The sequence below is a fragment of the Ruditapes philippinarum genome, unplaced genomic scaffold (genome assembly GCF_026571515.1).
Source record: "Ruditapes philippinarum isolate M1 unplaced genomic scaffold, ASM2657151v2 ctg6308_1_1_1_1, whole genome shotgun sequence".
In the NCBI taxonomy this organism is placed as follows: Eukaryota; Metazoa; Mollusca; class Bivalvia; order Venerida; family Veneridae; genus Ruditapes; species Ruditapes philippinarum.
The window spans coordinates 50,267-74,494 of record NW_026856902.1 but is presented as its reverse complement, the minus strand read 5'-3'; the positions used below and the strand labels follow the sequence as shown (position 1 = coordinate 74,494).

Here is a 24,228-nt window from a genome sequence, read left to right as displayed (position 1 = left end):
TTCCGAGGCACTCTGCAGACTTTATAACACAAAATAAACGTGCGTTGACGCTATTTATAGCAATAGAAATTTTAAAACAGATTCCTGAAGCATATTTAATACAAAGCACATACATTAAAGATCCTTGTTTGCTTGGGACGGTATTTATCCAACTCACATGTTTTACGTATGCGTTTTATTTTTCCGGGGCCAAACAACTTTGGGAATGCAAATGCTCAGAACAGATTCGAATTTTCCAAATTTTAAATTGATTTAACAAAGCTAACATTGGAGATATATTACCTCAGAAAAAACATTAAATTACTCCTACACAAGACAAAACATGAACTCCTAGAAATTCCTAGAATGATTTCAGATTGTTGGTTGAAAAACGAAGTCAATGACATCAGAATCGTTTTTTTTTTTTTCAAGCACACACAGTTTATAAAAAATCAGGCACTAAACATTATTCTTTGAAAGAAATATAAAGAGCATTTATAAATATGAACATAATAAAACAACATTTTCACTCATATTCATTTTGTGTTATCTTGTTTTGTAAAGTTAATAGGAGGGTTTAACTGAATGACGATATTTAATTGTTTACATTGAACAACTGGTCCGTTCCTTAGAAAGGGGCGACAACTAAGATTAGCGGGCGAGGTCTATAACGGCCGTATTTCTTGCATAAGTTACTTGAAAATGCTGCTGCTCGCCGTTTTATGCGGCTGAGGCTCACGAATTAAATAATTTCAAATATAACAAAGCGCATGACTCTTTGGCAAACAGGCCAAAATGTCAAATTTAGTTTGTTAAACTGGGCCCTATATGTATTGCACATAGGAATAAACCGGGCTATAACAAGACGCGTGAACTATGTTAACAACATGGTTTTTGGTCCCGCTTATAACATGGGCAAAAAGAGGGGAAAAATAGCCGATTTTATGCTAATAATATATAAAAGACATTTTCCACTAGCGTATAGAATTACTTAAAGTGCGGTAAAAAAATACTGGTTTTTACTGTTTATTTTGAATACGAAGTATTGTGATTAATTTAATCCGTTTTGATGCAATACTGATTTTATTGAAATCGTTGAAATTACCACAATAGTTTGCTCGCCAGAGACTCGCTTCAAATTATTTTTCAACTCGTTCAATAAGATACTACGCTCTATAAATACGAAAACTACTTTAAATTAGTTATGCCAGCGTACTCCATAGATCGCCTATATGCATGCTTAAATCATAATAGAATCTGCATTTATTCAAATTTTATTTTTATATTCAAAATCAATCATAACTTTTATAAAACATTTTTAAAGTATATTAACCGTAAACGTTGTTTTTGTTTAATATGTTACAACAAAAGTCATGTAATTCTGGATAACCTCGTTTTTCTGCTTATCGAATAATACAGAAATTTAACAAAAATCTCTGCAAAGCATGCAGTTGTTTAAAAGGTTATGATCTGGACAGATAGGCAATTGTTTTTCGTTTGACGATATTGTGCTTCTTATTTTTTTAAATTGATTCATTTGTAAGGAATGAGAATGTTCTAAAGGCAGTTAAATATAGAAAGGTACGAACTTTTTTTTACATTATATTATATAAATTGCTGAAATAACTGATATTGTAACTAGTGTTTTTTAGCTCACTCACCTCTAAAACATTTTATATCAATTTTTTTAATCACATTTCAACTATATTACAAGTGCAGATAACAATGTTATTGGAAAATAATTAATAAAGTAATAGTTATTCCATAAGAGTTATTTTGTCAAACAGGATGTTTTTTGTCAAATAGATAATAAAAGACAAATTTGTTTGTACATTCGAAATACTCATATCAATGCCGTTACAACGCTTTATTGTATAAGTTGGTTACTACCACGAAACGGAACTATAAACGGGACTGACTCTTGTTGCTGGATCGTGTGGGGGCTGCGTTCATTGAACGCCGCTTTTCATTGTTGATCTTGTTTATCATATTGTAGTTCATTGGTTATTTCGGCAAGATAAAATGTGAACTAAGTCAACCGTTTGTTGCCTTTGGTAAATTAAAACGACATTTATAAAAATGACAAACGTGTTGAACAAAATAACTAGGAATGAACCTATGAAAAACACACAGATGCAGTCGTCAACAGTGGCCCAGATTTTCTCGTTCTTCTGTCTTGTTTAAAATATGATAAACAAGATCGACAAGGAAAGGCGGCATTCAATGAATGCAGCCCCCACCCGACCCAGCAACAAGCGCCAGCGGCAAGGAGCCCAGGAGGACCCCAAAGAAAAACAGGACAGGGCATAAGGCAGAGTACGGGCAGGCAAACCACTACATCAGAATACAATAAAAATTAGCTAGCTTATAAAAAAAGGGGAAATTAAAACAAAAAAACAAAAAAATAAATGATTTAATATAAGGCCCATAATGTCAAAAGGCACATGGAAGGGGACATGAGACACGGGGAACGGGTGGGGGGAAATAAATAAAAACTAGGAACAAAGGGAAGATACTTACCGTAGACGAGAAACAACAAGAGGACACGAGCAAAAGTGTCACCAAAACAGTAATAAAAACAAATAGACATACATCTGAGGAACACAGAGGGGCGCCGCCTTGGAACGGTCAGCAGCATAATAATGACTACTGGGTAGTTTAAACCGGTTAATGGTGCCACCAAACTCGCTCTTAGCCCACCATGTTCCTATAAACGAGACAGTGTAAATAAAATGAATCCCCCGCCAAGTAAAATTCTAACAGTTGTTATGGTTACAAAAGGTTAAATAAGTAAAACATACCCAAATGATCATGTAGAAACATATAAAAGTAACCCATGACCATAACAAAAGTTACTCGATGTCTTAAAGGAAGACAGAGCAACAAGAAAATTACCCTACAAGGGCCCGACGAAGCAAGACAGAAGACAACCATTAAGGCAATTCAGTCCAAAGGGCTTTAAAGAACTGTCCATCATATAGTCTCCCACTTGGCCCGTCAGATTTAATCAAAAGAGGAAAGCGTAGTGTCCAACTGTAAAATGGGTTGAACACTAAGCATGCGGTATGTCTTAAAATAGTAGGGTCATAACCCCTTTTAATAAAACGTTTTATAATTTTAGTAAACACAACAGAAAAATTACAATGACCCAAGATCTTACGAAAGTTTGTAAACAACATCACCGTAAAAATCAGGCTGGCTAATCCCTTGTCGCAGAAGTGTTTTTAGATCACTATTGAATTTTGCAATTAAATCAAAGTTACGATTGTAAAATTTTGTAAAATATTACGTAATTTATAAATAGCGGTAGCCCTGTTTTAGAAGCTACCGGTAATGAAAATATTTCGCTCGTTAAAATCCTTTACGTCTCTACAAGCTCTAGCAAAATCAATTAACTGAGATATATAAACCCCGTAAGATGTTGCGTGCGGTACGTCTCCATCCAAATGAGGATAATTACTATACTCTAAAATCACAAGTCATTCTCTTTTATCATAAATTTTCGTGTGAATCGAATTGTTTTTGATAGTGTTATGAAGATCCAAAAATGATGTAGTTAAATTTCCAAGAATTCGTTTTATTAAGTTGTAGCTCCTAGTATAATATTAGACACGCATTTGCATCATAAAAAGAATTATCTAAATTAAAATGTCATCAAGATATCTGGAAGTGTTATTAAATGCTGATATAAACATCTTGTTGTGTATTTTCAAGAGAGACTTAACATAAAATCTCTTTCATAGCAATACAAAAACAAATCGGCGACCAGGGTGCACAATTAGTACCCATAGGAATTCCTATAATTTGCTTGAATAGGGTATTACCAAACCTGACATAAATATTGTCTAAAAGAAAAGAGAGTGCTCTACAAACTTCGTCACAGGTCCACATCGTATAATTGTTTAACAATACAGTTTTGTAAAGAAGGCTTTTTTGAGAGTTACATGCAAGAAATGTAACTTTTTCCCGTGCAAAAGGTTTTCTGAATAAGGGAAATTAGTTTATCATTAATTAAATTATGTGGCAGTGTAGTATAAAGGGTAGAAAAATCGTATGTACTGACAGTTGAAGCCCGATAGTTTTATTAATTTTTAATTTATCCAGAATTTCACCGGAATTCTTAATAGACCAAAATAGATGTTTGCCTGTATTTTTCGTATACTTTATCACAGTATCTAATTACATGTGTTTTAATGGCAGCCAAACAAGACGTCATAAAATAGAAAGTTTTAGTTGTTGTGCTAGATGTAGAATTAGCAATGAAATCTGGCTTTGTAAGGTTTTTAATGTAATTTAGGAATCCAATACATAATAGGAAGTTTTAGTTCTTTTTCATCGATTCGGACTTTTAGACTGGAAATATTAGTAACATGATTGTTAACAATGTCTTTTTCAGATAGCAGTAGTTTTAGAATACGCATTAGTGCTATTAAAGTTTCTTTATGTAAAACGTTAATGTAATGGATACGTCATACAATTATGATATTATTAGCCGCCTTGTCCGCTGGTACCAAAACAAATTTTGAGTGAAAAGCTAGAATATCCTTTTTCAGATGTCTTAAAGTAAGTCTCGGTTTAGGTGGAAGAAGATGTTCATTTCCACGATAAAAATTAATACGTGAATCAATAATTTTTGAAAATGTTACGTTTCCAAGTAGCTAGAGCATTACTATCAGCATTTTCACGGCGACACCATTTACTTGAAAAAATCCTCAATTGTTTCAGCAATCTGACAACGACAAGCATTAAAATTCAATTTCTGAGGGAATTCTGTATTTAGGTCCTTTTAAAGAATAAATTACGAATTCTTTTGTCTGCAATAATATCAAAATTACCAGTGATAATATGGCCAAAATCTGAATTACAGAAATTAGAAGTATTGCAGTCTCAAGTAGTTGGAGTATTAGACTGAATGTCTAAGTCAGAGACCACTTTGTTGTAATTAAATATGATATTTCTAACAGGTTTCTTATATTTATAGCAAATAATAGGTATCTCAGAGTTTTTGAAGTATAAAGGAACTGAATCAGTGACACGTTTAAATTCGTTTGTTACATTTCTTTCCTCATAAGAATGTAAAGAAAATAAATTTTTATTATTTTTTAATTTTTAATGTTTAGAAATTGTGTAACAATAATTTTTACTAATACACCTCCTGTATTGTACGTACATGTAGCAGGTCTGTCTTTTTCGGAGAACCTCCATGGTCTGAGAGAATTCTGGATAAAGAAGGATCATATTTCACAGATCATAACCGTATAAATGGGTTAGTGTTTTGTTTTCTAAATAAAGCAAGGCTTATTGTATGTTTATGACTGGTAGATATCATCACTTGCTTAAAGAATAAAAGAAAAAACTTCTCAAGTAGGCATACAGTATACTTAAAACTTAAAACGTAAGGACAGTTTAATTATTGTTACTCTTGGTTTATTTTTGTTATAGTTAGATTAAGTTGACAATTTCAGATCATCACAGTATTTGTTCGGGGTAATAGAATAAATAACCTATGGGTTCGTGAATAACAGTAAAAATATCATCCCTTGAATTAAAATACTACGCCTCGGGTAACAGTAATTTCCTCGGGACGATATTTTTATTGTTACCCACAAACCATGTGTTACAATATTAAAAATTGCATGGAATGTGTAAAGATTATACAAAATCTTAAAAACCAGGCGCGAGTCAAAGATTTCTGTACCACACTTTTGACAAGGGATAATGCTAAAATAGTACCATCAACTGACCTATACATGCATGTTTATGAAAAAAAAATCATATTTGCGAGAACCTCCATGGTCTGAACTTCGAGGAATATACTTAATAAGGAATATTTCCGTCGAATATTCCTTTTACATAAGATCAGGGGAAAACACAAGTTTACATTAATTCTGTATAAAGATAATCACACTTTTTATTATAAAACCATTAATAACAAAATAAGCAATACAGTTCAAAGTAATACATAAAATAAATCATCAAAATCATTGTCTAACATGTAACTTTAGTCATTCTTTGTTAAACAAATATAAATAATTATCATATATGATTTTAAATTCTTGACAAATTAAACACTATGATATCTTAAAATCTGGAAACAAGCTTTTTAGCGGTTTGTTCCTTCAACAATAATGGTCAAGGAAAGCAAAGAGAAGTTAACATACACTTTATGTATATATTGAGAAAAGGAAAATGAAATACTTAAATTTAAAATAAATTTACCGGCGAGCAAAGACCACGATCTTATATAGAGACTTTCTTATCTAGATTTAATAAAACTTTCACATAGTGGCCAGAAATGTCCTACTTAGACCTTAATTCATTTGACAAATTAGGGGGTGACAAATGAAATACTTGAATTTAAAATAAATTTACCGGAGAGCAAAGACCACGATTTTATATACAGACTTTCTTATCTTGATATAATACTTAGACCTTAATTCATTTGACAAATTAGGGGGTGATCAAATGATTTTGTTACAGCTTTAGAACCAACCTTACTGTATAAAGGATTTGTTTTTGTTTGTTTGGATTTTTACGGCACGTCAACACATAACTGGCCATATCGTGTCGAATGCTTTAATAAGCTTAAAATGTTATGTAAAATTTTGTAAATGACAATAAGAATAAGCCAATAAGATTCTAGAATACAATTTTATCTCTTTCAAATAATCAATTATGTCTTTGATGGAATTGTATTAAAGAGTTCTTTGAGTGAGTTTACACAATAAAATCTATGTGAAAAATCATGACTTTCAAGACGAAAATGCTTGACAGTAAAATTTTCATTACAAGCTACACAGAAAGGGGCATTATCATTCGTGATGAGATAAGAGTGGGTAATATTAGTGTGTCCTATTCGGCATCGAAGAAGAACTGTTTAATCATGGCGGTTTAGCAGACATAGAGATGGTAACCCATCAAGAGATGGGTTTATATCGTGAAGTTTATTAAAAAAAAGGCATTGTCCCAATTTGCTTTTCATTCAGATGATACGAGTTTATTTATAGCCGATCTGAAATCAGAAGCAGGAAACAATAAGTCAGTTTTTTTAAAATTTAATGATTGTTTAGCTAAAACATCTAATTCTTCATTGCCTCCTATATCTACATGACTTCCAATATAAGTGGTATGTACGGTTAAATTCTAATTTATATTAGTAACGTGTGGTTGAGGGGATGACGCATTAGAATCGCAGCAACTGTTGTTAAAGGCGACCAGATGGGTTCGAATTACTGAGTATAGGTATCACTTAGCTCCGGCAGGCGTGGTAGGTTTGTCCCAAAGTCCGTAGCACCCGAGGTTAGGCAAAATCATATTTCAAGTGTCGGCGTCATATGATTAAAACTGATTGGTGCCCCCCACCCCCGTAAAATTAAGCCTAAAAATATAGTATGCTTTCTTCAAGAACAATATTAAATCAGTCAGTTTTCATCTACTGTTTGTCTTACATATTGAAAAGAAAATAACAGGGAGCAAAATTTTGCATAAGTAACTTATCACAAAACACCATTTGTCAATTGTATTGCTAAGATCTTGCCACGTGATGTCGTGTTTTTCATTTGGTCTTTTAAAGTCAATAGATTGTTCAATGTTATTCTGTAACTCGATTAATGTTTCACTACCAGAGTCTTTGTCCTGTGCATCTATAGACTCATCCTCGGGCTTAGTATGGACTTTCTCACATGTCAATATAGTTAAAAGCTTTCGGGTCAGAAGAACAAATTTCCTAAAGAAAAACGGTATGTGTCCCCTATTTTTCATCGCATTTATCTTTGTATTAATGATGACTACAAAAACTATCGAGGCGTCTAACATATAACAAATGAAAATCATAACCGATATAAGAGGCATGGGCTGAGAGTTGTGTGGCAAATGCTCACTTACAATGGTCATATATACTGAAATGGCAAGTAGCATCGTAATTGAATATCCAACCCGCTCTCCAGATTTCTTCGGCAAAATAAATACCACTGGTGTAAGTAATGCGAGAACAATGATTGGCATAAATATATTAATCAGTAGAAACAATGGTCTTCTTTCAAACATAAGCTTTATCGTCATGATGCCGTAATTAGACAAAACAGTGCGATTGATTAACATCCAGGAGCCATGACTTTTGTCACCAATTAAATTTTCATCTTTAATGCGAGTTTCAATCCTGAATGGAAATTTAAGATGTCCGACGATAAACATTTTAATTAGGCACGTCTGTATATCAAATGGATAGTAGGTCATGTCAAGGTCGCAAGTGGTGCGAGTTGTCATCAGCTCCTGAAAATATGCCTTTCCTTCGTTGCTGTATATAACAGTTTCCTGAAAATGTAAAACGTAATAATAATTGAAATAAAACTGAAAGAAAGCCCAAAACGATACCTCATTCTTTATCAGTTATACAAAATGTAGCAATGTTACCAATCTGCCTCTGTATGATTTTAAGAAGATTTAAAGCCTTTTTGATACAGTAACTAAGTTCCAAGCTCATATAAATTTAGAAATGTCGGGGTCTCAACCGATGTGCAACTGTTCGTTATAATATTTTTTCAAAATAGTTCATTCATTAGACACTTACAGAACTATCAGTTATTGTTTGACAAACTATTGACCATTTAAGCACATTGAAAATAAGAAGGGGTAACCGTTTTCATCAAGATGGGTTATGTTTAACATTCATTTTGATCTGCTTATGAAACACGCATATCTGTTTCAAAACAGGCACAATCAAACCGAGTTTGCATTATTTACAATATTGCCGTTTTGACTTTCTTTTTGAGTCTTATTTCTCTTTATTTTACACACTTGCTAGTAAAATTGAAGAAAATAAAAAAATAAATAAAATCGAGAGAAAATAGGAATCCAAAAAGACCGTAAAAACGGCAATTGGAACTGTTAAAATGTTGTAGACTCGGTCTGATTTAGCCTATTCATTGTCAGTACTCTCAAGCCCAAACTACCGTCTACGACCCCTAGTACCGGCTTCCCTAGTTAATATTATCATAACACTTTGAATGTATCTTTGACTCGCTTCTTTTCATAAGATTCATATATCATTTCTGTGTATACCAACAACTCTATACTATACACACTTTACACTTACCAATACAAATTATATATAATATTATCATGAAATATTTGCATTTCCTTCTCTCAGTTATATATTTCGCATATTTCCATTTAATGTAATGACATGAATAAGATACATGTTAAAGGTAAACATGTGCAATATCGTACATATGTTTGCCCCCATTATGGCGAGGGGTGAATTTAGGTTTGCCCTTGTCCGTCTTTACGCGCGTACGTTCTCGTGTTGTCACATGTACATCTAAAAGTATTTATGACTTCATGTCAAATTCATTTTTGAAAACGCACGACACAAAATATAGAGCAAGTGCGATCCCTCTAAAGCATTAATCACAACATAATTTTATGAAAATTGCAGACACTATTTGATTGAGTCACATTGAAGGTTCCATGATAATCGCCGTATGAACACATGTTTCGAAATTCAAAATTTCATCATAACCATTCTGCTTAAGCCGCTGCTAAGGGGCGTTGTCGGTAAAGGAAGAGAGTTATAAAGAATCCCTTAAGAACGCCAAAATCAACAGATTGTAAATGTTGCTGATTAAGCCTGTGCATTGACGGAAATGGACAATGAAAGTTACCGTCCACGCCCCCTAGCACCGGCTTAAGCAAAATTCAACATTAAATCATGGTAATGATGAAGTTTACTTGCACCTTTCTTGGTAATTGTGAGGTAACTTACACAATTTTGCCGTTTTGGACGGATTCGATTTTTTTCATGTAGATACTCTCTCAATTCAAAAGCAATGGTCTTGGCAAATTGCTGCATTTCGTTTCATATTTGACTCCTTTATTCGCATAGAATAATGTTTAGTTTTTTTGTTGTCTTTTTTTTTTGGCTTCCCTTTTAAGAAGGAATAAGGGCTATCCAGTGTCAAGTGTAATTAACTGTAATTAATGCTTTTAAATCGCTGCTATCTAAAATATGAAATATGATAAAAAAAATCAACAAGGAAAAGCGGCGTTCAATAAACGCAACCCCCATACGACCCAGCAACAAGAACCAGTGTTAAGAGACTTAAAAGAGATAGAAGGCATGTGTGTTAACCAAACTTATATCATATTAAATTTTTATAAATTAACATAAAATACTCACATAGGAACGGTCAACATTCTGGCTTTTGCTAATTTCGGAATGTGGATTCGAAACACGAAGGACGGGAGTCCATACTTCACTCCAAGGTAACATTACATATTCTACGTCCGTGTCATTTTTATCCCATTTAATGCTTTCGTCTTTCCACTAGACATAATAAAAGGTGAATTATTGAAATAAACGTAAATAATCATATGAGCCGAGTCATGACAAAACCAATATAATGGGTTTGCGACCAGCATGGATCCAGACCAGCCTGCGCATCCGCGCAGTCTGATCAGGATCCATGCTATTTGCTTACACACCCTATTACAAGTAGAGAAACTGACAGCGAACAGCATGGATCCTGATCAGACTGCGCGGAAGTTTGGTCTGGATCCATGCTGGTCGCAATTTTGTCATGGCGCGGCTCTTATATTAATTCTTGTACTGGTTCAAAATGATTTTTAATATATAATATTGAGACATTCCTGAAATCAAAAATGTTCTTATCTGTTATAAATATGTAAAAAACACATGTGTTTTTCTTTAATGTTTACAAACAATTTGGACAAAATTCACTGCAAGTTCCATGTAACATGTATTGGTTACATTAATAAATAAAGGAAAGTTACGGGATGTTATTTATGACCTGAGTAAGATCCATTTAAGTTTAATGATATCATAATTTCATAAAAATGAATTAAAAATTTGTAACGAAATACATACGGAAAAGCCTAGCCAAAAGACATAGGATAACATTTCTTCTAGTTCGTCAATATTTCCGAGTGTATCAAGATAAGTTACAATTGAGATATTGAATGGCATCTTCCTCGACGGTATAATATGTTTACTATAGTTCATCAACAGGTTAACAGACAATTTTTGGACATCTTGTATCTTCGGAAGATCATATTCTTCTTCCGCTTTTGATATAGGACAAAGCAGAAGTAACGTCCATATAAAAGTCATACATAGCACAACCATATATCCTGAAAAATACAAAATATGCCTTATGAAATATCTGTTTAACGTAGCCAATGTGATTGTTTGTTGATAACTGGTAATGCGAATGCCCAACATCTCACTTACAGGTTTTGTTGAGTTCGATGACTTTTTGTCGCAGTTCTTAGATTTTGTTTGTGTTTTATCATGACTGAAATAGAAACGCAAATCATGATTTTCCCTATGCAATAAAATCTCGCGGCTATATTATACATTCGTCAACAAAAGGAAATTTTCGTTCAAATCTCTATACTTGTTTTCTTATGCTTTTACAGTTTGGATAAAAGGGATATGGGAAGGGTTTTAATACAAAGCGAAATCATCGCAAATTGTCGTGATTCTTTTGAAATGAACCGGGCTTTGCCGGGGCTCTACCGGGATCAACCATAGCTCCATCGTCATCTTCCAGGGTTCTGCCGGCATTCACCTGGGCTCTGCCGTAGCTCTACCGGCTATATCATGCCCTGGATCACCCCGGACGTCTATCGGGGCTCTGCCGGGATGTAGGTGAGGCTGTAACTTTATACTTGTATATTGTAATCTGTGTCATTCTAAATAAAGTATATGTTCTGTTCTGTTCTGACAAGCGTTTAAACGCATCTTTCCCAAACCGGGCTAACAATGCCTTTCAATATTGATTATCAATTTAATTTTTGATGTATGATCGTGCCATGCAAAATTTGTTTAAGACACGGTTCAATTAACACAATCACATTATTTGAAAATATCTGTATATCTCAATCATTGAATATGCGAATCCAGTCTAAACTACTGTATTACACCTCTTTCATGTAACCTTATAATCGTGATAAACATGCATGGTATTTAAATTCTTACCTCTGCGTACAAAGAGTGTCCCATTTCGCTTCATCGAATTTACAATATACAAGGTTATTTCACCCTTTAACTGGTTTACCTAGAGGCCCATCACGGATGTGATCTATCACAAATTCACCAGCTAGCAGCTTTTGTTACAAGTATTCACCAACACATAGCATAAACAATATTTTGAATAGATAGGCAAATGTTGGAAAATGTTCGTATGAAGAAGGGATTTTATGTATATAATAGGCTTGTATATAAACATCACATATGTTTATATGACATAACTGAGATCAAAGTTGACTTCTAATTTAAAATCTTACTTTTTTTTAATCGCCAGATATGTACTTAATTCTAAAAACAGAATACAAGCAGTTCTGTTAATTCGGCATGAGTATCGTGGTATATCATCTCCGTTATCAAGTGCAGTATGTCAAAAAAATCATGAACAAATATCGTGATCTGGAGCACGGTTCCCAAAATATAAAAATGTTTATTCGGACTGCACTGGTAAAGACAACTTTTCACACTCGTATTTCTCTTTACATGTAACGGATAGGTACTGCTCTTTATGTCTGAACTCCTAATTTTAAGACAGAACAAAATATTATACTGTAAGATTTGTTTTAATTTTTCAGAAAACGAAAAAATATCATGTTTTTTGGAAATTCAACAAAAAAACTCATCGATGAGGTTTCCAAAAATCATCTTAATTCTTGCTTAGGCACCATATGACCTTAATTATGTTGGTAAGCCAAACAAAATAAACTAATCGAATGTATCAATAATAAAACATTTCTATAAATGTTACAATTAGTGCATTTTGTTCATGTTCTAAAATGTTGAGAATGAATTAAAGATATTTTAAGCGTCGGAATAAATGCGACATTTTTCTGAAGAAGAAAAAACATTTAAAGTTTGTTAGATGCGGAGCAGTGTCTAATTTGAAATAAAGTAAAACCTCGTAAATAAAGGGGAATATTGTCTTTCATACAAATCAACTAATTAAGTCAGTATTACTTGATTAATAGCCAGCAAGCAAAAGATGGTGAAGCTTAATTTGCAACGTGTACCGTTTTAAAACCTAAATCTAATAACCAAGAAAAGACAGTTCATGCATTGTTTGAGAATTAAAAGAGCTCCATAACACAGGTCAGCTTGGTAAATTGCTTAGTCTATGAGACAGAAATGAGTCTACATGTTTTTGTTGTTACAATATAGTCACTTTGTACAATCGAGAGATACGTGAACAAATTATTTGTAATACTTTGCACACAAATTAGTATAGACCTGCATAAAAAAGTAAAAAATTCTTTCAAGCCCATTTATGTAAAAAAAAAATCGTTCAGTCCATTATTTTTTAATGTTACTGAATTACATACGTTTCATTTTAAATCCACTAATTCTATCCTCAAACTGTAAGATGCTCATGAGATCCAATCTGTAACGCACACACCAGTTCCTTTATATCTTACTTACACCTTTACATCTAAGATCATCGTAATTTTATGAATACACTAAGTCTTGCTGAAATAAGATACAACTCCATTACATCTTCAATAGAAGATATTGTGCAAGATTTACTCTATATGCGCATAATTTAAATTGGCCTATCTAGTTTACCTGACGAATGTTTTATACCACGGAAGACACGGTATATTATTTGAAATCATAAAACAGGTTTACAAAAAATTTATTCAAAATATTGAAACTATAGACGTGTGAGAAAATCACTTTTACGACTTTACACATAAAGAATTTGTTAATGGTAACATTTATATATTTACAATTTCTCTTAAGTCCACGATGTATAATATATAAATGTCTTGTAATTTGCATGTAATTTTGATGATTTTAATGCTTGAAAGGGATCACGTTTTATCTAGATGTTTTTTACGTTGAGTGCGTTTACTACACAGTTACTACGTCTTCAGGTGGGTGCATTTACTACATTGTTACTTCATCTTACAATGGAGTGCGATTCCAACAATGAACTTCACCTTACTGTTGGATACGTTCACAACACCGTTGCCACTTCCTTCGGCGGAGAGGTTAACTACAATGTTACTCTTTGTGTTTCTTGATGCATTCGCTAAAATGTTACTACGTTGTGTATTTGGGTGCATTAACTTAAATGTTACTACATTGTACAGTTGGATGCATTCACTAAAATGTTTCTACGTCGTACAGTTTGGGGCATTTACTAAAATGTTACTTCGTTGTTCAGTTGGGCGCGTTCACTAAAATGTTTCTACGTCGTGCAGTTGTGCGCGTTCACTAAAATGTTTCTACGTCGTACAGTTTGGGGCATTTACTAAAATGTTTCTACGTCGCACAGTTTGGGGCATTTACTAAAATAATACTACGCCATACAGTTGGGTGCGTTCACTAAAATGTTAATACGTTGTACAGTTGGGTGCATTCATTAAAATATTTCTACGTCGCACAGTTGGGTGCATTCACTAAAATAATTCTACGTCTTACAGTTAAGTGCATTCACTAAAATAATCCTACGTTATACAGTTGGGTGCGTTCACTAAAATGTTATTTCTTCTATCGATGGGGTCCATTCACTCATTTGTTTTTATATGATTTAATATTTTAAGTTTTTGGACAGTTGAGTTGACTTAACAGTTGTTGATAAAAGAAGTCAAAATATACAGGTGCGACGGACACGTTCACACACATAAACATAGCGACTCTTTACATATGCATATGTCGCACAATATAAAATATATTGGGAAATCGCTGACAAAATATACATAGAGGGGAAAAAGCAGACGATATTGCTAGGTAGTAATTTCAACTTACAACTTAAATTGCTGTTAAAGTGGACGTTAAGAAAACTGTCATAAATTTGAAAGTCTGCATCCTACCATGCATATCATAAAGTTATTGTAACTTATAAAAGGTATTTTAAATTCAGTATCTTTATAGATTTGTAAAAAAAAATCTTTTTTGCTATAAATACAGTCAACTTATTAAAGTTTCGACGTGCCACTTGTGTATCTGATTTTATCATGCACGTAACACTTGTATATTTAATTAAATCATACACAAGGCACTTGTATATTTAATTTAAACATACACACGGCACTTGTATATGTAATTAATTATAATAAATTAAAAGTGTGCATTCTACCTTGAATATAATGAAGTTCCAATATCGTAAAAAGGGTATCTCAATTCTGTATATTAATATATTGAATCCAGTAAATAAATAAATTAATAATAATAATGATGATGACGTAATTCCCTGTCAACTGATTCAAGTATCCAAGTGCAACTTAAGTATTTGCACTGGCATTTATATATTTAATTTAGTCATACACATTGCACTTATATATTTGATAGTGTATATCGGAAGCGCGGATAATATATAATACATACAGTGAGAAAGCTGGGGGAAAACTCGTTATTATGTTATAAAGTGGGCTATCATCAATTAAAAGGTGTGCACGTGTATAATTACGTTCTTATATTTGTATTTTAATCTTAATTTGTATAGATCTTGAAAGCCATTTTCATAGTTTTCTTTAGGAAGTTTACTATAAAGACACTAGAATATTGCTGAACCGAGGAGTTTGCATTGAATAAATTTCAGACTTAAAAAGTATTTTTCTATTTAGTTTTGACAACAAAACAAGTCTCTAAGGGTAAGGCCAGGTGAATAGAAAGGTTGGGGGAGCATAATGACTTTTATCTGTTTCAGAAAATCTTGCACTAAAGAAGCATTGTGCCATGACGTATTGTTAGGTTTTGGAAACAGCAACCTCAAAGATGGGTCTCTGAGTTGTAAAGAAAAATTAATACATTTCTTTCTCCTATTAACAATGCATGGCCTTTTTTGTCATATTTTGTAACCCAAATCTTGTTTTTGTGTTTTCGGTTTGGCTCATAAAAATGAAGACATGTTTGCTAAAGACCGTGCATTGTAATTTGGTTCTATTTAAGCAACAACTGAGCGCACTGCACGCGATCCTTTAACTGCTCATCGGTCAGAAAATTAGTAGTGCAGATCTTTCTCATTTTCAAATCACGCTTGAGAACGGTAGGAGCTACTCCAAATTAAATACATACGATATTGGCCATTTGCATTGTGGTGTATCTTGCCTCGGTATCAAGTATTTCTTTCACTTTGGCAATCATTTTGGCAGACGTTGCTGTATTAGGCTGACGGCAAGGTGCATCTTCAGTCGATATAAACCAACATTTGAATTTATTTACCTACGCATACAGTATTCGAATAGACAATGTAGAGTGACCTATAAACACAGATTTTAAATGATTTTCAATGTAAAGTTAAAATGTATATTTACACGATTACCTTCATTTGTGTGTGTGTTGGTGCGTGTGTTGGTGCGTGCGTTGGTGCGTACGTGCGTGCGTGCGTGCGTACGTGCGTGCGTGTGTGTGTTTTCACAATATTGAACAACAAAAAAACGTTGTATATGCATTTATATTTACATACTTCTCTTCTTGATCAATCTAATATTCATAATGGTAGGAAAAAGTGGTTTCTATGTCTTTGGTTTACTGCACGGTGTCGCCTTTAATTATCTATATTTGACACGAGATTTTGTTTAATGATTCGTCCTCAACAATTCACCATACATTCATTTCATGTATTAATCATATGTTATAACTTTAAGTCGCATAACATGGTATTAACTTTAAGCCTAAACATCAGATGGGAGCAACCTTGACTTTTTATCTATTAATATTTTATTATGCTATCTTAACGCGGTGATATCTACCGACTTTGAAATATAAGTTTCACAAAAATTCAAATGTACCGAAGCTGAAGAATTTATGTATACTCTACATATTTATCTTTCAAGACTTTGTCCATTTTTGAGATAATCAATTCCGGTCTATATAAAAAAGTAACAGTTTTAAACAAATCAGAATGAATTTAAAACGAAATTGGTGGACAATATTGAGCACGGAAGTAAATCCTGATAAATGAAATGAATGTGTCACAATGAATCAGTAAATTCCCTGATGTTTCTTAACTCCAATTTCGGATAACTCTTATTACTTTATTTTTTAGAACATTCTCATCCTGATTTATTGGTTGCGCTAGGGAACCTGAGTAATTTATGGCAATTTTAGTTTTTTATGTGACAAAACAAATACCTTCTTTCTCAACAATTAAACAAGATTTATTCTGCATTAATTTTCGAGTTCTTTAAATCGAGAAGAATGAAAGTAGCCTGGCGTTAGTTGAGTTAAGACATGAAACTTTTTTATGAAAAGGATACTCTTTTATCAGAATTATATATCCTGTTTATTCATTCATGCAACCGGAAAATACCGAAGCATGTTCCCTAACTTTACCAGAAGTCAATGTAAAAGAAATAGCATACTATTTTGCATTTACATGTATTACATGTTACATGTATGATACATAGATAGCTTGGCTTGCCATTTATGAAGTTATTTCGGTCTCGGCGGTGTTTATGCCGATTTTCATATAAGGCTGTTGTATTTTGCACCGTACTGTCACTAATGTATAACAAAATTTTAAAAAAAGATAATGACATTGAGGAAAATTGTTTCACTTCAGTGTTAAATAATTATTTTATCAATTTTTCAACAGTTGAAAATAATGTGTCGGACTGGATTGTATTGTTTTATGTCAGTGCTGCTCGAGGGAGGAAAAAGAACAGCTGCATGTCCATAACCAGTGTTTATTGGTTGTTTTACACCGGTTTTCTTTCTTCTATGTGTTCAGTGGCAAAATCAGGAGGTCTGTGAGGTAAGTAACAGGTGTTTATCGGCTTAATAGCACTGTTTCGGAGTTTGATGCTAGGATTTGTTGGTTATTGTTTCGCATTTATAAATATAATTTTCAAAGTAGCCTATATCTGAATGCGGATGAAAAGAATTATATCTTAAATAAGTAGAAATATCGTCAGATATACACGCCCCTGTATGTAAAATGTGCAGTTTTAGGAGAAGCACATGCATATGTGCACATATCCTTTTAAAAATATAACGTTATTTCGAAGACGTTTACAGAAGTATTTTTAATAAGAACACGGTAACGTTATGATTTGATGACCTCAATAATGAGAGTTAAAACCCCTAAAAGCATGCAATAAACAGAACAAAAATTGTTTTGTATGTAAGATTTTATTTAAGACAAGCTTTAATACATGTATTTTCACTCGAAGCTACGTCACTCGTCAAAATAATACATTTGGTGTTTACTCTGTGAAATATATTTTGATCTTAATGCATAACAAACAAATATCCTCTGTATAGTTACTATATCCCTTATTAATGAAGACTTATCGAGTTCTTTGTTTTATTGTTAATAACAATGAACTTCGTCTTTGCTTTGTCTTTGTGCCTGTTTATGTTTTTATTCGGTTGAATCCCGCACTTCCTAGTTGATTTATGTTCCCATATTCTTTAAGGTTCACTGACATGCTATCGTTGTTGTCTTAAGGATAGAGGTTAATATAAATGCTTGATCATTAGTTAATAGTTTTAATTTTTTGTCGCATATTGTTTTAGTAAAATAAACAACACATTGTTGTATGCTTAGAAATCAAAGTGTGTCTTTAGTGCTTCAATTGTCAGTGCGCTATTCTTCGTATGTTTTACGTCGCTTATTCTTTACCATTTTAACTGATGGTGCTTAGTGACACTTCATCATTTATACACTAACACAGGAAAATGAAATAATCTTTCAAAGATTGCTAATATTTGCAGGGGAAGCTGATTAAGCTAGTCTTATGAAGTGTTTGAATGCATCAGGAAAATATTAGGTTGCATGTCATTTTTACAACCACAAGGAAGCAAAACAAAAAAAATGATACAATAACAAATAGGAAACAAAGTTGCATGTGTATCAGAGCTGATAAAACTTCAAACATGAATCATATGTTGATAATTTAGGAAGATTGTTTTCTACTTATCTTTTGCTTGATAATACATTATAAGACAGCTTAAAATTGTGATAAAAATGTGACAAAAAACGTTATAAATTTAAAAGAGAGCTCTACACTAAAGAATTATCCTTGAAACCAAACGAGTTCCAGAAAACTGTTTTCTCTTTAGCATGTGTGTTGCCCATCTGAAAAAAAGACAAATAAAGTCATTGAACATATATGTTTTAAACAGAATTTGAAAACCAAAGATCAATAAGGAAAGGAGGCATTCAATAAACGCTCCCGCTTACAAAACATGAAAACAATATCAACAAGGAAGAGTTACATTCAATGAACGCTTCGCCACCGGAAATAAGCACAACAGTGCAGCAAATAATAAATAAAGCAGTTCATTAAAAGTCATGCACGATACCAAATAGAAGGCATGATTTTCCGCAAAATAAAACAACAATTGTATACAGTGTATTTCAGTTACATGCATATTTGCAAGTAAAAACATTTAAATTCGTCGAAACATAAAGAAAAAAGGCCGTTTTTCATTAAAAAATTCTATTGAAAATAAAATATGAAAATAATACAAAATCAACAAAGAAGTGCGGCATTCAATTAACCCACCCCAAACACAGGACTATCAGCAACTGTTTAATTCCAATGATCATTTCTAGTTCTAGTTTTACTTTATAACTAAGTTAATTTTCACTTAATGTTATTTCAGGCAAAATGAGACACATTTAAAACCCCTAAAACTAATGATTATGTCATGTAAGTGTCATAAGGTACACAGTACTTACACAAATTCACGTGTGTATTTTTCAAAATTTCATACCATAACTAACATAGAGAAAACGGAATCCCAAACACACATAAAACCACCAAACTGAAGTGTTGCAGGCTTGGTGTGGCCTGATACGGACGGTATTGGAAAGTGCAAGCTACTGCTCACCTTCCCCAATATTCAACCCCACCCTACCCGTACCGGCTAAAGCATGTTTCAACATAAGAATTTGATAACTGTAAAATTGGCAATTAGTAAGAAACATAGAAGTCTAATTTAAATTTAAACAACTGTTATGCAAATGCACCTGTCTTTCCAGAATGAGTTAGTTTTCATTGTGAAGGTCCTTTATTTTATTTATTTCTATTATTGAACACAACATAATTTTAAAAAAATGAACTAAATGTTAAAAACAGGATCAATAAGGAAGGGCGGAATTCAATAAACACAACTCAGCAACACGGGACCACCGGCAAGGAGCCTAGCAGAACACCAAACAAGACATTTGTTCTAAACAAACACATGATTTTTTATTTCTTATTCTTTATTTATAGAGTTGAAAGTAGTGACATATACATTTTGTATACAAAATGTTTATCATTCTTACCCTCTGAACACTTGATTTACAGAAACTAGGTACATTAAACACCTTCTCGTCTTTGATACCAGGTGTTATATTCTGATATGAATACGTCACCATTTCAAAGTAGTTGTTCCCTAGAATGATAGAGAAAAAAAACTTTTTTAACTTGTATAATATCTGTTAGTATCATATCTAATACATTTAACAAAGTAGAAACATTGAAACATCCTAGTAAGATATGTTTTGTGCTTATAATGATATTGTACCTTCAAGTGCATTACATAAGATAATGTTAGTATAAAACTTACGGTTCATGAAATAGATATCCACAACAGGCACGCAATCATCAGTAATTGTCCGTATTTGTTGACCTATGTTTCCCTTCTTCACTGGTGAAAACACGTAGTCAGTAAAGGTCATCTTCTCTTTCAGTCCAATTTTGTAACTCTTCATACGTTTAGCTCTGTCTTTTATATAAAAAAAATAATACATTGTATTTGACTTTGATGACTTCAACACGAGACATGCTCAAACACTTCCAAACCGACCAAATTATAATCATAAGATAATTGTTGTCCCTGTTAAAGAAACAACGCTACCTACAGTCACTTTATTAAGCAAAAGTTTTTTTTCTAATAAGAGAATTATGTGTACTTAACCTCAGTTTGTCAAACACACACAAAAACAATCATAAGGATCTGAAATTGATTAATTATTGTTCTTATGACATGAAGGAATCAAACAACAATAAAGTTTTGCAGAAAGAAATAAGACTAGATTTCACAATTGCTAAGTAAGGCAATGAAAGTCAATAAATGAAAAATAATGATATGATGTCAATGGCAGATATGGAACGATGACAATTACAAGAATAATGATGAAAATTTTCTTTTAGATAAAATAGGAAAAATATTACCAGGGACACAAAACTCGCTGTCTGACAATGGCGAAAGTTTTTGCACCTGGCAGGTTGAATTTTTGATGAAATAGCCAACTCCCTGTAAAACATGAAACTATTTTACACTGTTTATTTTGTATATTCATTAAATGTCTTTTACGTTTATATTTTCAGTTTGAAAAGCAATGACAATACTATAGATTTACCTTAGACATGAAAAATTAAACATAAACATTTTGACACTTTCAAACAAATTAAAATAAGATAACACACAAAAAATAGACGTAACACTTTAACGTTAGATAATTATGCAAACCTTTCCGAAGAAGAGTAATTGTAAATAACCAGTGGCAGGAATATATTCACGTATTCTCTTATTTGTCCAGTCGAACGAACCATCCATATTTATCTGTTAAATATATTAACAGCAAGCAAAAAGTAGACTTAGATCATATTTTTGTCTATTTTGTAAAGGAAGACAAAATGTTATTTTGAAAAAAATCAATGAACTTTTAAGTTCACCATTTCAATCATATGTAAAGGAATTCAATGCAATCTTTGCTTTTGATTAATATTAAGATTTTTTGTGTAATGACAATAAATTGGGGTAAAAATTAATGCATCTTGTAAGAATTATATTAAAAGGTTGAAAGAGAAATTTATTTTTTCTGATTCTATTTAAAATGCAAATAACAAGATAGAAAATTATGTTTGATCTATTGATTACCTCAGTAAATAAGTCAGAACCAGTCGCTCTTGAATAAAGCATACTTAGTTGTCCTTCAAGCTGTTTTGGAAAACAGCAAACATCTGCATGACATGATGGCCACATAACAAACAGTATGATAACTAGCAATGAGTCACGGACTGGAACGATTATTCCCATGATTGTTTCCTGCAATAAGTCTTATACGAGTAGACCATTGTTTGTCAAGTCTAAAGTGTTATAGGTGAAATCGTCACAAAATTATAATACGTATTTGTTAAATTAACTTGCCATATATACGATATTATGTTGTTGTATTAAATATTGTTATAAAGAAAGCAAGCATATGAGTATTTGCGAATATTAAATACTATTGACTTTATTATTTCATGATTTCTTTCCATTACTTAATTACGATCATCTTTGTCTTTTAAAGTTTTTCTTTCTTCTTGTTTGCCATTTCATGTAATTTTGCCATATTTTGTTGAATTAAATGTGCTTTGAATGGTACATGAACATGTCCACATGTTCAAATGTGAAGACAATATATCAATATATCTATCTTTGTTAAGTACCTTTTTACATACAATGTTAACGTTTGTGCAGAAAGTATTACATACATTTTCCGTTTATTAATCGATTGCTCTGCTTTGTTATACAAATGACTCTTTATTTTATACTTTTGCCAGAAAAACAAAGTGCAATGTACAATACCTATCCATTATCAAGAGTACAGTATTAGAAAAGGTTTCGGTGGCAAGTTAACGATCAAAACGAATGTAGAACATATTCGTTGATAACGATATATGAAAGCTGAGTCCGTACTCGGTGTTTAATTATTCTGACATAATGTTAAATGTAATATGTCAGTAAATTCTTTGTGAAATAATGAATTTTCCTATAAAACAAAACCGTCAATTTTATATAGCAGTGAAACAATGTCCATAAAATAGTACCAGTATTGTCATAGACCCATGTAGTATATGATAACGCCTTCTCACAAAAGAAAAACAGTGTTTGATTTTGTTCAATGTTTATATGGCAGTGTTACAGTAATGCTAATCATAAGAAAGACATTGTTGAACATTCGATATAAAATAACAATACAACATACAATATTTAATGACTTACCTTTATCGACTTAAAATGTACTGCTCACTTAGCTATTAAGTACTTCTTAAAATGTTATCTTTTTCTATTTAAATAAACTCCAACACATCTCCATTTATAGCCCTTCAAAGTTACGTAAACTTCCCGGAAGTTAAACAAAGTAGTTAGCTTTATGAATCAACACAGCTTGAAAACAAGGGTCTTGCAAAATTTATGTCACTAATTGTTTTTATGTATAGGTGCCACTATGCATGACACTTCTTGAAAATTATTTGTACAAAATAGTGACCAAAATATTCTAACAGAAATTGAAAAGTATGCCTTTCTTAATTGAGTTGTTTACTTCAATCGCAAGAAGTCTATTTTAAGGAAAGATCGTAGCTAAATTAAAGCCCATGCAAAGCTGATATTTGGTAAATTACATAGAAAATTGTCCTTTCAAAACTGTTTAGCTTTTTCTAATATAAAAAGTTAGATTAGCATAGCGAGGAGGCATTCATCAAGACTGTAAGAGCTTGGACATTATATGTTGAAATTCATAACACTTTTGGTCGCCATATACGAAGGCAGCAATCTTTCTTGTGGTCAGACAGAATACGCATTGGTCGCTTCAATAATTAGATTTGTCATTAAAAAATCTTAGTAAAGATACACAGATTGTGATAGAGTTGTTACCTTTTAGATTGATTTTTGTTCATCTTTAGAGTGCCAGCTGCTCCACCAGGTCATAATGAGTTTGATTCTGCAGCTTATTCGTTTGACGACCCTGAGTAATATGAGCCGCGTCACGGCAAAACCAAGGTAATGCGTTTGCTACCAGCATGGATCCAGACCAGCCTGCGCATCCGCACAGACTGAGCAGGATCCATGCTGTTCGCTATCAGTTTCTCTTCTTGTAATAGAGTTGGTAAGCGAACAGCATGGATCCTGATCAGACTGCGCAGATGCGCAGGTTTGTCTGGATCCATGCTGGTCGCAAACGCACTATGTTGGTTTTGTCGTGACGCGGCTCATGTGTTACTTCTAACATTCGATAATGTTTTGCATTCTTTAACGAACAGTCAGTCAAAACTTCATTTCCTATTCGTCAAACAGACTAAATTGTAAATCTTTTTTTCTTCTTAGTAATTGAATATGTGATTCATTAAGACCAAATACTCTTGATATTTGTTTTACAAATACCATTATTTAAAAAAAAACGAAAATAAAGATCGGCAAGGCAAAGGCAACGTTCACAGGACGCAGCCCCTGACAAACCCAGACTACCACAGCAGTGAAAACTTTAGATGTTA

At 32.7% G+C, this 24,228-nt stretch overlaps 2 protein-coding genes across 3 annotated transcripts; both read right to left on the bottom strand.

The window, feature by feature from the left end:
- Positions 1 to 6,410: 6,410 nt before the first annotated feature.
- LOC132748085 (5-hydroxytryptamine receptor 3A-like) lies at positions 6,411 to 13,567 on the bottom strand. 2 transcript variants are annotated; one of them, XM_060737629.1, is made up of 4 exons: positions 13,345 to 13,567; positions 10,865 to 11,127; positions 10,157 to 10,303; positions 6,411 to 8,292 (listed from the first exon to the last, which is right to left on the bottom strand). In XM_060737629.1, exons 1-4 carry the CDS (start codon positions 13,391 to 13,393, stop codon positions 7,408 to 7,410), a joined length of 1,344 nt encoding a protein of 447 aa, XP_060593612.1. In that variant the 5' UTR covers positions 13,394 to 13,567; the 3' UTR covers positions 6,411 to 7,407. The 2 variants fall into 2 exon arrangements, with proteins under 2 accessions (XP_060593612.1, XP_060593613.1); XM_060737630.1 differs by lacking the exon at positions 13,345 to 13,567 and adding an exon at positions 11,978 to 12,625.
- A 4,514-nt stretch (positions 13,568 to 18,081) lies between these two features.
- LOC132748081 (uncharacterized) lies at positions 18,082 to 23,095 on the bottom strand. Its single transcript, XM_060737626.1, has 7 exons — positions 22,958 to 23,095; positions 21,848 to 22,015; positions 21,437 to 21,529; positions 21,139 to 21,220; positions 20,531 to 20,689; positions 20,247 to 20,356; positions 18,082 to 19,049 (listed from the first exon to the last, which is right to left on the bottom strand). The coding sequence occupies exons 2-7, from the start codon at positions 22,004 to 22,006 to the stop codon at positions 18,975 to 18,977; spliced, it is 678 nt and encodes a 225-aa protein (XP_060593609.1). The 5' UTR covers positions 22,007 to 22,015; positions 22,958 to 23,095; the 3' UTR covers positions 18,082 to 18,974.
- Between the last annotated feature and the right edge of the window lie 1,133 nt (positions 23,096 to 24,228).

Coding starts and splice junctions, on each gene's coding strand:
- LOC132748085 (XM_060737629.1), bottom strand. CDS start 13,393: ATGAGCATCTTACAGTTTGAGGATAGAATTAGTGGATTTAAAATGAAA. Junction 11,128..13,344: donor TAGTGGATTTAAAATGAAAC/GTATGTAATTCA, acceptor TGTATTTTTCAG/GATATATGGTTGTGCTATGT. Junction 10,304..10,864: donor TCTTTTGGCTAGGCTTTTCC/GTATGTATTTCG, acceptor TATTATGTCTAG/TGGAAAGACGAAAGCATTAA.
- LOC132748081 (XM_060737626.1), bottom strand. CDS start 22,006: ATGGGAATAATCGTTCCAGTCCGTGACTCATTGCTAGTTATCATACTG. Junction 21,530..21,847: donor GTTCTGACTTATTTACTGAG/GTAATCAATAGA, acceptor TATATTTAACAG/ATAAATATGGATGGTTCGTT. Junction 19,050..20,246: donor GTAAATCAAGTGTTCAGAGG/GTAAGAATGATA, acceptor TCTTTTTTTCAG/ATGGGCAACACACATGCTAA.